The sequence below is a fragment of the Gymnogyps californianus genome, unplaced genomic scaffold, assembly GCF_018139145.2.
Source record: "Gymnogyps californianus isolate 813 unplaced genomic scaffold, ASM1813914v2 HiC_scaffold_32, whole genome shotgun sequence".
NCBI lineage: Eukaryota > Metazoa > Chordata > Aves > Accipitriformes > Cathartidae > Gymnogyps > Gymnogyps californianus.
In genome coordinates, this window is record NW_026114202.1 from 292,689 (window position 1) to 304,463 (window position 11,775).

The 11,775-nt window shown below is 68.4% G+C and overlaps 2 protein-coding genes and 1 pseudogene across 4 annotated transcripts; 1 reads left to right on the forward strand and 2 right to left on the reverse strand.

Moving 5' to 3' along the window:
• Window positions 1-3,025: 3,025 nt before the first annotated feature.
• On the reverse strand, window positions 3,026-4,640 carry LOC127028351 (retinol dehydrogenase 16-like; annotated as a pseudogene).
• A 969-nt stretch (window positions 4,641-5,609) lies between these two features.
• Window positions 5,610-7,848, reverse strand: LOC127028462 (retinol dehydrogenase 16-like). 2 transcript variants are annotated; one of them, XM_050914207.1, is made up of 4 exons: window positions 7,462-7,848; window positions 7,066-7,324; window positions 6,171-6,334; window positions 5,610-6,002 (listed from the first exon to the last, which is right to left on the reverse strand). In XM_050914207.1, the coding sequence occupies exons 1-4, from the start codon at window positions 7,775-7,777 to the stop codon at window positions 5,785-5,787; spliced, it is 957 nt and encodes a 318-aa protein (XP_050770164.1). In that variant the 5' UTR covers window positions 7,778-7,848; the 3' UTR covers window positions 5,610-5,784. The 2 variants fall into 2 exon arrangements, with proteins under 2 accessions (XP_050770164.1, XP_050770165.1); XM_050914208.1 differs by having other exon boundaries at window positions 5,610-5,986; window positions 6,167-6,334.
• A 604-nt stretch (window positions 7,849-8,452) lies between these two features.
• Window positions 8,453-11,438, forward strand: PRIM1 (DNA primase subunit 1). Of its 2 annotated transcripts, none has more exons than XM_050914206.1 (13): window positions 8,453-8,558; window positions 8,879-9,036; window positions 9,158-9,264; window positions 9,369-9,442; window positions 9,682-9,818; window positions 9,885-9,943; window positions 10,020-10,129; window positions 10,233-10,349; window positions 10,430-10,552; window positions 10,637-10,706; window positions 10,786-10,871; window positions 10,951-11,049; window positions 11,157-11,438. In XM_050914206.1, the coding sequence occupies exons 1-13, from the start codon at window positions 8,456-8,458 to the stop codon at window positions 11,174-11,176; spliced, it is 1,263 nt and encodes a 420-aa protein (XP_050770163.1). In that variant the 5' UTR covers window positions 8,453-8,455; the 3' UTR covers window positions 11,177-11,438. The 2 variants fall into 2 exon arrangements, with proteins under 2 accessions (XP_050770163.1, XP_050770162.1); XM_050914205.1 differs by having other exon boundaries at window positions 10,233-10,324; window positions 10,408-10,552.
• Window positions 11,439-11,775: the final 337 nt, after the last annotated feature.

Genomic DNA, 11,775 nt, shown 5'->3' on the forward strand with positions numbered 1-11,775 from the left:
CGCGGAGCTCGGGGTGGGCTTGTTGGCTGCTTCCCGGCAGGAAATGACCGTCGTGGTCCAACATCCTGAGACAGCCCAGTGCAGGTGACATTTGACTCGATTTCCAGCCCCAGGGCTCGGCTCCTGTTTGATTTTACTGCGGGGCTGGGGACAGGCGCGGGGAGGCCCTGGGCAGGTGTCAGTGTCGAAGCTGCGGGTGCCCGAGGATGGAGCGGGGCTCCTCGGGGCTCCCCCGGGCAGGTCCCCTCCACCATCACTCCCGCGGCACCCGGCTGCTGCAGCCCCACCGGTCTCGGGGGCTGGATCCTGCCCAGGTCCCTCTGCGACTGTGGGCAGGAGGGGAAAATGCATCCTCTGGGACGGACCGAGCTGAGCCAGGTCCTCCCCCAGCTCTGGGAGTCCCAAGGGGTTAGGGTGGGTTAAGGCGAACGTCCCCTTGACTGTCCCTGATGCTCACGTGATGCTGGGGTGAGCTCAGGGTTTCCTTTGGGGGGAAAAGGGCTGAAAGCTGAACGTCTCTGCCAGGTCAGCGCTGCCCGTTGCTCTGAGCTGTTGCAGGAGTTGATGGCAGATGGCTATCGCCACAGAAACACCTCTGGCCGGGCAGCAATTAATCATTGAGCTGTGATTGCCTGGCAATTTTGCAGGGGAAGGGAGGGGGCTTGAGCCTTGCCCCGGCACTGGGGAGGGGGCTGATAGGCAGAAAATTTTGCATCAAGCTGCAAGTCCTGCAAAACAATTGCAGGAAATCTCCTTTTCGAGTGCAGACAAGACTTTGTGATCAACAATCGGCTCGGAAGGAAGGCACGGCCGGAGCGGGGAAGCACGAGGGCACTGATAAGTCGGGTCTCACAACAACAAGCCCGGCGCCGGTGACCCCGCGCGCAGGTACCCAGCCCCAGCGGGACCGGGGCCCCGGGTTGCAAACAGGAACTCGGCAGCTTTGTGCTCGCCCCGAGCGCGACGGGGCATGTTTCGGCTTGGCCGCGGGACGGGGGCCGTGGGGGTCGCGAGGGGCCACTCTGCTGCCCGATGGGCTGGGGGAGGCTTTGCCTCCCCAGGAGGCAGGGATGCCGTTCTGTTTCCATTTAACAGGTCAGGAAATTTCCACACTGAACTCTCGGATGGAGAACAACCTGGGTGCCGTCGGGGTTTGCACAGGAGTTGCCGATCCTGGTGGAGATGGCGAGGTCTGGGAGCTGGTTGCATTTCCAAGGAGCCAAGCCGTGGGGAGCAGGGCAGGCAGCTCAGCCCCTTCTCCCCATCCCTGCCGCGATGCTCCGGGTGCCCCAAGGCTCTCGGCACTCAAATGTGTGCCCAGGAGCCCCCGGCCTCCCTAAGGGTCCAGTTCTCCCCTTTGTCTGGAGATAAGTGGGAAAAGGCTGTTTCCTCTCTGGAAAGAGGCCGCTTCGATCCGAGCGGGTCCTTCGGAGCCCAGCGGACCGGGGGTCGGACGGATGGCACACAGGAAGGCAAAGAGGAGAGGCTGATAATGCCCCCCCCGGGCCTGGCTGGTTCCTCCTCCACCCACCGGCACTTTGCTCCGGGGTGAAATATGGGTGCCGGGTCCCTCCCGGCCGCCGCCAGCCCAGCCCCACCGAGAAGCAGGGTGGCAGCACAGACCCGGAGCGAGGTGGGCTGCAGGCAGCAGCAGCACCGGGGATCTGCCGTTCTCCCGCCCTTCCCTCCCCGGGCAGCTGGTGCCGGCCCGGGATGCTGCCAGAGGGGTGCGGGCGCAGGGGTCCCCGGGCCGGTGCAGCCGAGGCCACAGTGTTGCCTCCCGGCAGCTCGGCACGCTGCAGCCCAGCCCCTCAGGGACACGTGGGCCTGAAACGTGATGTGTGGGGGCTGCTGGGGACATCTTACTGGTTTGCTAAGCCGAGCAAAGCGTTTAGGAAAGCTTTCTTGGCTGGGGAAACAGCTCGGCGAGCTGTAACGCAGCTTGCACAAGGGCCCTACGTGATGCCTCTGTCTGTCTCTGGCAGCAGAGCTGAGAGCCGAGCCTGCCCCGGCCATGCCGAGAGCTCGTCCCCACCGGCTGCAGCTTTCTCTGTGCCAGACCTGACCACCCGCTGCCAGAGGAGACAGTGGTGGACAACGGGCCACGCGATTGCCGGCATTGTGCCAGGAAGGGAGCACTGGCTGCCAGGGCTGAGCCCGAGGTCGCCCATGGAGGAGCTGGGAGGCTGCAGGGGAGGGGGGGCTGCGCCGGTGCTGAAGGGCCCCTGAGCAGCGAGGGAGGACGGAGCCGTTTCCAGCCGGCTCTCAGGTTTACCTGTGTAGCAGCGAGGGAGGAGATGGGGAGCCGAGGAGCAAAGCCCCCACAGCCTGAGCTGGACAAACATGGGGAAGAGCCGGGATGTGGCAGAGTGGGGCATCCTGGCAGCTCCCGGCAGAGCTGGAGTGAAGTGCAAACGGCTTTGGGGACCTTTGCAAAGAGCAATTGCTCTCGCCTCTCCTCAGAGAGGGAGCTGTGAGCCCGGAGGGCACAAAGGCTGGTGCTGCAGAAAGCAGCAGGCTTGAAGGGAAAAACATCCTTAACCAGGTCCCGGGGCAGCAGCATCCCTCCAGCACAAGGCAGCGACGGGGAGCCAGAGCACTGCCGGAGCCTGCGACGGCCCCGCAGCTGGGATCAGCCGTGCCAGTAGGTGCGGACTGGCCCCTGCCTCTGACTGCGAGGATGAGCTGGATCCCCCGGCACGGCCACCGGCCCCTCGAAGGGCTGCGGGGGCAGAGACGATCCTGCACCGCAGCTCAGACATCCCCGGGCGTGTGGCTGCTCTGGGCACAGGCAGCAGTTGGGGTCCTGCCACGGGCTGGCAGGGACCTCACCAGCATCACGGCTGCCCTGGCACGGTGGGTCCCCCAGCACCATGGCCAGGTGGCTCTGGGACACCTCTGAGGCTGGGGTTCACCGTGGGCAGCCCCTCGCTTTGCACCAGCTTTATTGAGCACATTAACAGGGGCCCGAGGCGAGCGGGTACCCATGGGCACTGTGTCCGCATCCCCGGTCCGGCGGCCATCCTCAGGGGTGCGCGGGTGTCCCCCTGGCCGGGACGGGCAGGAAGAGGCCGATGGTGGCGTCAGTGAGCCAGGCCAAGCAGCAGGAGGGCGAGCCGGGGGTCCCAGCCGGCCGCGTAGTGGCTGCGGGGGAAGCGGGCGAGCAGCGCGTGCGCCACGACGCTGGTGACATGGGACAGGCGGGAGCTGCTCAGGCGGTGCAGCAGGACGGTGCTCTTGGCATCTAGGTGGGCAGAGGGAGGTCAGCCCGGCCCGGCCCGCTGGCCATGGTGGGGTCACCGGGGAGTGCCGGGGCCACACGGGGACGAACTTACAGGTCTCCAGGTAATGGTGGCCGTAGGCTGCCTGGGTCTCTGCCGAGAGCTGCTCCCAGAGGTGCTTGAAGCCCTTCACCACCGTCACGGGGTCGATCATCCCCGTCCGGAAGCTGCCGGGTTCAATGATGGAGACTTGCACCCCGAAGGGGCGCAGCTCGCGCCTGGCCGGGGAGGGGCCGTCAGCCCCACGGACGGAGCTGCCATCCCGAGCCGAGCAGGGCGAGGGGGAGCCCATGACCCCCCCTGGGCACCCTGTTGTCCCCTGGGTGGGTGCAGCGGAGACCTCTCCTTGCTCAAGGGTTTCTCGAAACCCTTCCTCTGGTTGCACAACTGCTGCTCCAGCCGTGCTCCGGTTTCCCAACCTGCGGGCAACCGTGTCAGTATTTCACAAGCCCCTGCCTTGGCTCGCTGCTGCTCTGCTCTATGGGGGAGGATGTAACTGGGAGCGACATAAAACCTTGCATGGGGAAAGTGGGGCAGAGCCGCCCGGCACGCCTGCGCCTGCCAATGCGCGCCCGGCTGCTGGACAAGCCCCAGCACAGAGGAGCACCAGGGGCCACCGGCGGCTGCCACTGCCGTATCTGAGGGTGCCGGAGAAGGCCTCCACGCCAAACTTGGAGATGCAGTACCCCCCGCCGAAAAAGGAGACGCGGCCCATCACGCTGGCCACGTTGACCACCCGGCCCCGTGCCCGCCGCACCAGGGGCAGGAGGCTCAGTGTCACCTCGATGAGGCCGATGAGGTTGACGTCCAGCACCTTGACGAAGTCGTCCTTGGTCAGCCACTCATTAGGGGCGGTGGGGATGCCGATCCCCACCCTCATCAGCCCCCAGAGCCCTGGGGAGAGGGGACAGGGTGACTGGGACTGCTCCCCTGCCCACGGCCCCGCTCCGGCACTGGCCATGCCGGTACAGGTTGGCAGAGCAGCGGGAAGGCTGGCAGGGGTGACGATGGGGACAACTATGAGGGTGGCCGCCCCATCCTACCTCAGTTGCCCACACACTCCCGGACCCAGGCGGCGGCGGCGGCGATGCTCTGGCTGGAGGTGACGTCCAGGAGGACGGTCTGCAGCCGCGGCGAGGCGGCCGCCCGCAGCTGCGCAGCCCCTGTTTCGGTCAGGCAGGCGGCCAGCACCCGCAGCCCCCGCGCGTCCAGCTGCCGCGCCAGCAGGTTCCCGAAGCCGGTGTCGCAGCCCGTGATCAGCACGTACTTCTCCGAGACCCTTGGCACTGTCTGCCGCTCCCGGTGCCAGCGCCGCAGCAGGTACAGCCCCGCCAGCACCGCCGCCAGGTACAGCCACATCCTCGGGCACTGGCACCAGCTCAGTGACAGCTTTCTGCGCAGTCCGCATTCGTGCTGTATATATAGAGGCCGGTGTGGAGGACCAGCCCCAGCCCGTGCATCAGGCAGCGCTGGTGGGAGAGCCAGGTGCCGGGGTTGCTCTGGGACACGCTGGAGGAGAAGCAGGATTGCAGCAGCACATGGAGAAAGTTTTGCATCTCTCAATTGCAATTCACGGCTTCACCTCGCACAGATCCGTGTGCCTGGAGCTCTGCTTTGGCCATTAACGGCTGTTTGTGCTGGCAGGGTGGATCCAGCTGCCCCACGGAGCCGGATTTGGCTGAGCTCTCCAGACACAGTCAGCAGCACCCGGCCCCGGACTTCTCCCTCTCGCCGGCTGCACTGCGCTCGGCCGGCTTTGGTCCGGTGGGGGACGGCAGCTTCGTCCTCTGACCCCAGGACGGGCCCTGCACGAGGAGGCAGCAGAGCTGCTGGGGCGAGCCTGGACACAGGCAAAGGGGTGTCCCCAGCCGCAGCGATGCCCTGGCACAGTTTGGCAGAGCGGGGCAGCCTTCACTGACCGGGTGCTGCGCGTCTGCAGAGCCGTGCACAGAGGCAGGTGCTGCTCGGGATGCCCGAGGGGCACTGAGGAGGAGGAGGACTCGACCAGAGGCTGCCCAGCTCTGTGCCCAGAGGAAAACCTGCCCAGGTTGGTTTGGTTTTGTTGGTCTGGTTTTCATTCATGTGTGTTAACTCCTGGAGCGCCGGCTCGGGTGAGTGCAGCTCTTGCACCCCGGTGTGGGCCGGACCCCACACAGAGCAGGCACTCGGGGGAACAGATGGAGACCCTGGGAGCTCCCACGGCATGGCACGGCACAGCCGGCGGCAGTGCTGGTGCTGTTGAAGGAGCAGGGACACGGCCTCGGTGCCGCAGCCCCAGCCGAGGCTGAAACCAAGCCCTGCCAGGCAGGGAGGAAGAGTTGTCTTTATTCAGAAGCAAACAGGTCTGCTAGCAGAGGACAGTGCGTTGTTAGACATACATTGAGGCAGAAATTCAGGAACCTATGGGCACGGCCTCGGCTGCGGGTGATGCTGGATCCCACCCTGCGCTGCTGGGCCCTGGCTGCTGCTGCTGCCTGTCGGCTGCCTACACCGCGTCCCTGCCTTAGGCTTTCTGGGCAGGTTTGGGGTAGGACCAGGTGAATATGACGTCCGTGAGGGCTGACGGCAGGTAGCTGAGGGGGATGTAGAGCAGCTTGGCGTCCCAGCCCGCGGAGTAGCGGGTGCGGGGGTAGCGGCTGGTCAGCGCGTGCTCCATGCAGTCCGTGACCAGCGTCAGGTTGGAGTTGTATTTCTCCTGCAACTTCCTGAGTTTTACGAAAACTGCAGAGACAGAAAGCGCCGGTCAGGCTGCCGGGCTTAGGCCCTCGTGCCGAAGGCAGTCGAACGGCTTGGTGGGATGACGGGGCGGTGGGACACCCCGTGGCCCCGGGAACGTGCCTTGTGTCAGGAGAGAAACAGCATCGCTCAACCGTTAGGTGAGGTACTTACACTCCTTCAAGTAATTCTCCCCGTAACTCGCTTTGGTTTCCTCCGGGAGCTTCTCCCAGATGGAAAGAATATTATTCTCCAGGTTCTCGACACTGGTGATCACCGTCTTGAAGTAGCCTGGCTCGATCACGCTGACCTTCACCCCGAAGCTGCGCATCTCAAGCCTGGAAGGGATCGAGCCCCGTGGGACACGGGAGCAGCGCCCAAGTGCGTCCACCGCCCGCCAGGACGGGCTGCACGTGGGCACTGGCTCTCGCGCGGGATGCACAGCAGCCTCATGCCGGAGGTTCAGCGGGGAGCCTGACCACCCCGGTGGACCCCGCACCAGCCCCGGCACGTGTCCAAGGCGGCGTGCGAGCAAACATCTGCTGAGCCTGGATGGCATGGGGCCAAAGCAAACCTCAGGACCGCGAGGCCGTTGCCTGCAGGATCTGGTACAGGGGCAAGGTCCAAGGAGGGAGGCTCAGTGCCGGGGCAGGCAGTGCCAGCCGGCGGGGCCACAGCCTCCCTGCTGCTGGGAAGTCATCAGGCAGGGGAATGAAGCCAAAGCTCTGCCAAGTCCTTTGCCTTCCCTCATCCCGGGCTGCCTCTGCATGAGCTTGGCTGAAAGTGGAGCAGAGGCAGCCAGCGGCAGGTGAGGGTCCCCCCAGGCAGGAGATCACTCCTGTGGGACCCGAGTCCCATAGCTGTGGCACAAGGTGTCCTGACGTCTGGTCCACACGTGAAGCATCCCCGCAGCCCCTCCTCTCGTGCTTTGGCAGCAGCTAAAACGAACTCCACCCACGCTCACTTGCGGTTGCATGAGGAAGGGGTTTGAGAGACGGAGGCTCTGCCGGCCAAAGTGCGGAAAAGCAAACTGGGAAACCAGGGGCGGTGCCTGCCATGCCGGACTTACCGGAGACTGTCGGAGAAGGCCTCCACGCCAAACTTAGAGATGCAGTACCCCCCGCCGAAAAAGGAGACGCGGCCCATCACGCTGGCCACGTTGACCACCCGGCCCCGTGCCCGCCGCACCAGGGGCAGGAGGCTCAGCGTCACCTCGATGAGGCCGATGAGGTTGACATCCAGCACCTTGACGAAGTCGTCCTTGGTCAGCCACTCATTAGGGGCGGTGGGGATGGCAATCCCTGCGTTGTTCACCAGCCCCCAGAGCCCTGGGGAGAGGGGACAGGGTGACCGGGACTGCTCCCCTGCCCACGGCCCCGCGCCGGCACTGGCCGTGCTGGCACAGGTCGGCGAGGTGGCAGGAGGGCTGGCGGGGGTGACGATGGGGGTGGCCGCCCCATCCTACCTTGGTCGCCCACATGCTCCCGGACCCAGGCGGCGGCGGCGGTGATGCTCTGGCTGGAGGTGACGTCCAGGAGGACGGTCTGCAGCCGCGGCGAGGCGGCTGCCCGCAGCTGCGCAGCCCCTGTTTCGGTCAGGCAGGCGGCCAGCACCCGCAGCCCCCGCGCGTCCAGCTGCCGCGCCAGCAGGTTCCCGAAGCCGGTGTCGCAGCCCGTGATCAGCACGTACTTCTCCGAGAGCCTCGGCACCGTCTGCCGCTCCCGGTGCCAGCGCCGCAGCAGGTACAGCCCCGCCAGCACCGCCGCCAGGTACAGCCACATCCTCGGGCACCGGCACCGGGACCAGGAGCGTGACGGGGACCGGGAGCGCTGCGGGCTGGGCGGCTCCCGCCCGGCCTTGGCCCTGCCCGGGGCGCCGCTGTCAATGATTAATTAGCGCGGCCGCGGGCTCGGGAGCGGCTCCGGCGCAACGACGGCGGAGAGACCGGGGGGGGCCGCCCGGCAGTGCCGGGATGCGGAGGCGGCCGCGCCCCCGTCCGCCCCCGCCCCCGCCGTCCGCCCCCCCCTCCCCGGGCCTCGCCCCGGCCAGGCTGCCGCCTCAAACCCGCCGGGCGTCCGGCCCCGGGGCTGCGGGATCTGCCCCGGGCTCTGCATCGGTCCCGGGGCTCCGCTCCGGTAGCAGCCGGGCCGGGCCGGGTCGGGTCCGGTCGCAGCCGTGCGGCCGCCGGGGAATCGTTAACCCGGAGCGGGGCAGCGCCCGGGGGTTCGCGCGCCCTTGCGCTGCCGCCCCGGGCACCCCGGGGACACCCCCCCCCCCCCCGCACTCCGGGCACCCCTCGGACCCCCCCGGTGCTTTGAGCTCCCGCCTCCCCCCCCGCCCCGCGTGATCCGAACCGCGCGGTGCCCCGTCCCCGCTCCTCCCGCGCCCCGGGGCCGGACTACAGCTCCCGGCGGCCCCCGGCGCCCGTCCCCGCCGCTTCCCGCCGCCTCCTTCCCGCCATGGCGCGGTTCGAGCCGGCGGCGCTGCCCGAGCTGCTCCCGGTCTTCTACCGGCGGCTCTTCCCGCACGGCGCCTACGGCCGCTGGCTTGGCTACGGCGGCGGTGAGCGGGGCGGGGGGGGGGGGGGGGGGGGGGGGGGGGGGGGGGGGGGGGGGGGGGGGGGGGGGCGGCACCGCCGGGGGGCTGCGATACCGGGGCACGTGGGGGGGGTCCCGGGGGCGCTGGGGCTGGCGGCGGCGGGTGGATGCACTGACCGGGGTGCGGGGCACCGGGGGAGCAGGGAATGGGGGGGGGGGGGGGCTCAGGAGTGCAGTGAGGGGGCTTGGGGGAAACACGCGGGAGGGGTCCGGGCCCTCAGGGCAGTGTCAGGGCTGCCCCCCCCGACCCCATCCGCACCCCCCAACCCGCCCGCGCCCCCGCAGTGGTGAAGAACTACTTCCAGCTGCGGGAGTTCTCCTTCACGCTGCGGGACGACGTCTACGTGCGGTTCCAGTCCTTCGGCAGCCCCCAGGAGCTGGAGCGGGAGCTGCAGAGGACCAACCCCTACAAGATCGACATCGGGGCCGTCTACTCCCACCGGGTGAGTCCTGCTCCCACCCAGGCACCTTGACTGGGAGCATGGGTGCCGGCCGGCCCCGGGGGGGACACAGCCCCCAGCTCGTGGGGTCCCCGGCCGGGGCTGAGCCTGTCCCGCCCCGCAGCCCAACCAGCACAACACGGTGCACCTGGGGGCCTTCCAGCCGCAGGAGAAGGAGCTGGTCTTCGACATCGACATGACGGACTATGACGACGTCCGGATGTGCTGCAGGTTCCCGGGGGTGTTCATGGCACGAGCCGGAATAGCTGGCGGGGGCTGGGAGGGGGGTGCGGGGGCACGGGGCGGCAGCCTGACCCACCGCGCTCTGCCTCCAGCTCAGCCGAGATCTGCTCCAAGTGCTGGACCCTGATGACCATCGCCGTCCGCATCATCGACCGCGCGCTCGTGGGTGAGGGTCTCGGGGACCCACGCGGCCCCCATCCTCGTGCACCGGCGACGTGTCCAGATGCAGCAACGCCCGGACCCCAAAGGGGGGGCCGGGGCAGTGCTCTCATGGGGCTGGAGGGGAGCGGAGGATGCGCTGGTGCCCAGTGGGGTTTGCCCAGCAGGTTTGCAGCGCTGCCAGGCTTGGGCGGACGCCACAGCCCGTCCCGGCGTGCTCCCGCAGCCTGGCTGTTCCCCCCGCAGAGGACCTGGGCGTGAGGCATCGCCTGTGGGTGTACTCGGGCCGGAGGGGCGTCCACTGCTGGGTGTGCGACGACGCGGTGCGGAAGTGGTCCCCGGCGCTGCGAGCGGCCACCGTGGAGTACCTGACCCTGGTGAAGGTGGGTGCACAGGGGGCTGGGCACCCCCTGCCCACCCCCCCAGGCTGACCGCCGCTGTCCCCCCAGGGCGGAGCAGAGACTGTGAAGAAGGTGAACCTCTCTGAGCCTGTCCACCCCTTCATCAGGTCGGTGGGGACCCCCCTGCCCGGCCCCCGCAGCCGCCGGCCGCGGGGCGCTGAGCCTCTCCCCGCTCCTCCGCAGGCGGTCGATCAGTGTGGTGGAGAAGTACTTTGAGGCGTACGCGCTGGTGGGCCAGGACATCCTGGGCAGCCCGGAGAGCTGGGACAAGGTGCTGGCCCTCGTCCCGGAGGATATCCTTTCTGGAGCGGCCCCGCCGTGCCGGGTCCAGAGGGAGGGTCCACGCGGGTGGAGCGGGGTCGGCAGTGTCTGCGATCAGCCTTGACTGCCAGCCACAGCACCGCGAGCCGCTGCAGGGCGAGTTCCCCAAGAAGCGGGACTCGGTGCAGCGCTGGGAGCTGCTGAAGGGCAGGATGGAGCGGGTGCGGGTGAGTGGCCGTGGAGCTGCCCCGGGCGGGGGGCCGGGCGCTGCCGCCCGCCCCGCTGCCCCCTGACCCGCCTGTCCCCGCAGCGGGCGGCGGGGGCTGGGAAAGGCACGCCGTGCTATGCGGACTGGGAGATCATGCTGCAGTACTGCTTCCCCCGCCTCGACATCAACGTTAGCAAAGGTGTGGGGCACCTGCTGAAGAGCCCCTTCAGCGTCCACCCCAAAACAGGTGGGTCTGGCGGCCTGCAGGGCCGGCACCCCACGGGGACCCCCAGGGCCGGGCACCCCCAGCGGTGACTCCCCTCTCTTGCAGGTCGCATTTCGGTGCCGCTGGATCTGCAGAGGCTGGACCAGTTTGACCCGTTCGCTGTCCCCACCATCAGGTACGTGAGCGGGGCTGGTGGCACGGGGGGGTCCTGGCTGTGCTGGCAGCCCCCCACCACGTCCCGCCATCTCCCGCAGCACCCTGTGCCACGAGCTGGACGCTGCCGGCAATGACGGGGAGCAGGAGGACGGCGGAGAGACGGAGCCAAAGCGCCGTGCGCGGGGTGAGCAGGGCCGGGGCATGGGGCACGGGGGGTCCCCACCGCCTGCTCCCGCTCCTGCTCAGCTCCCCGAATCCTCCAGACTACAAGAAGACGAGCCTGGCGCCCTACGTGCGGGTCTTTGAGCAGTTCGTGGAGGAGATGGAGCACACGCGGAGGGGAGAGCTGCTCCGGAGAAGCGGTAAGAGCTGGGCAGGGATGCAACTGGCTGGGGGACCCTGAAGGGGACCCCCTGGCTCTGAGAAACTGCTCTTTTTCTGTAAAACTTTCCATTTCTCCTCTTTGCAGACCTGCAAGGAGACTTCTGAGACCTCACTGCCAGGGGCCACAGGGGCAGCCCCGGTCCTTGCCGCAGGGCCGCCAAGGGACCGAGTCTGCCATCACGGCTTCTGCCATTGTCACATCCGCCGCCTCTGCCGGCCGCGGGGGTCCTGGTGCCTTGGAGCAGGGAGCCCGGCAGCCAGCGGCCGAACCGCGCCGGCTCCCTGCCCCGCTCCCCGTGGGCCCCACGCGGGCCCTTTCCACCTTTTGTACCTTTTCTACGCAAAGACTATTAAACGTCTCCGGTCACCCGTGTGCCTGTGCCCCCGGGACGCGCCGAGGCGGGAGGGGGCCAGGGCCCTGGGGCCGAGTCTGCCTCCCGTCCACTGCGGGGAGGACCGGGGGCCCTGCCCTGCAGCCACAGGGTCGCTGCCCCCCGTCCCCCTGCCCACGGGGTCCCTGCAGGCAGCCGGGGGGTCCCTGCCCCACAGCTGGGGCCAGGCCCCACGTTCATGGCGTCTCGGCCCCACACCCGGAGGGGTCCTGGCTCCGTTTGCACGGAGGTCCCTGCCCCACACCTTGGGGTCCCGGCCCCGGCCCGGCGCCTTTGCCGCCGCCCGGTCCGGAGGGGGCCCGGAACGGCGGA

Excerpts from the sequence above, each read along its gene's own strand:
- LOC127028462 (XM_050914207.1), bottom strand. The coding sequence starts at position 7,777 with ATGTGGCTGTACCTGGCGGCGGTGCTGGCGGGGCTGTACCTGCTGCGG. Across the intron at positions 7,325-7,461 it reads GGAGCATGTGGGCGACCAAG|GGCTCTGGGGGCTGGTGAAC; the intron begins GTAGGATGGGGC and ends CCCTCTCCCCAG. Across the intron at positions 6,003-6,170 it reads GGAGAATTACTTGAAGGAGT|TTTTCGTAAAACTCAGGAAG; the intron begins GTAAGTACCTCA and ends CTGTCTCTGCAG.
- PRIM1 (XM_050914206.1), top strand. The coding sequence starts at position 8,456 with ATGGCGCGGTTCGAGCCGGCGGCGCTGCCCGAGCTGCTCCCGGTCTTC. Across the intron at positions 9,265-9,368 it reads GACGTCCGGATGTGCTGCAG|CTCAGCCGAGATCTGCTCCA; the intron begins GTTCCCGGGGGT and ends CTCTGCCTCCAG. Across the intron at positions 9,443-9,681 it reads CATCGACCGCGCGCTCGTGG|AGGACCTGGGCGTGAGGCAT; the intron begins GTGAGGGTCTCG and ends TTCCCCCCGCAG.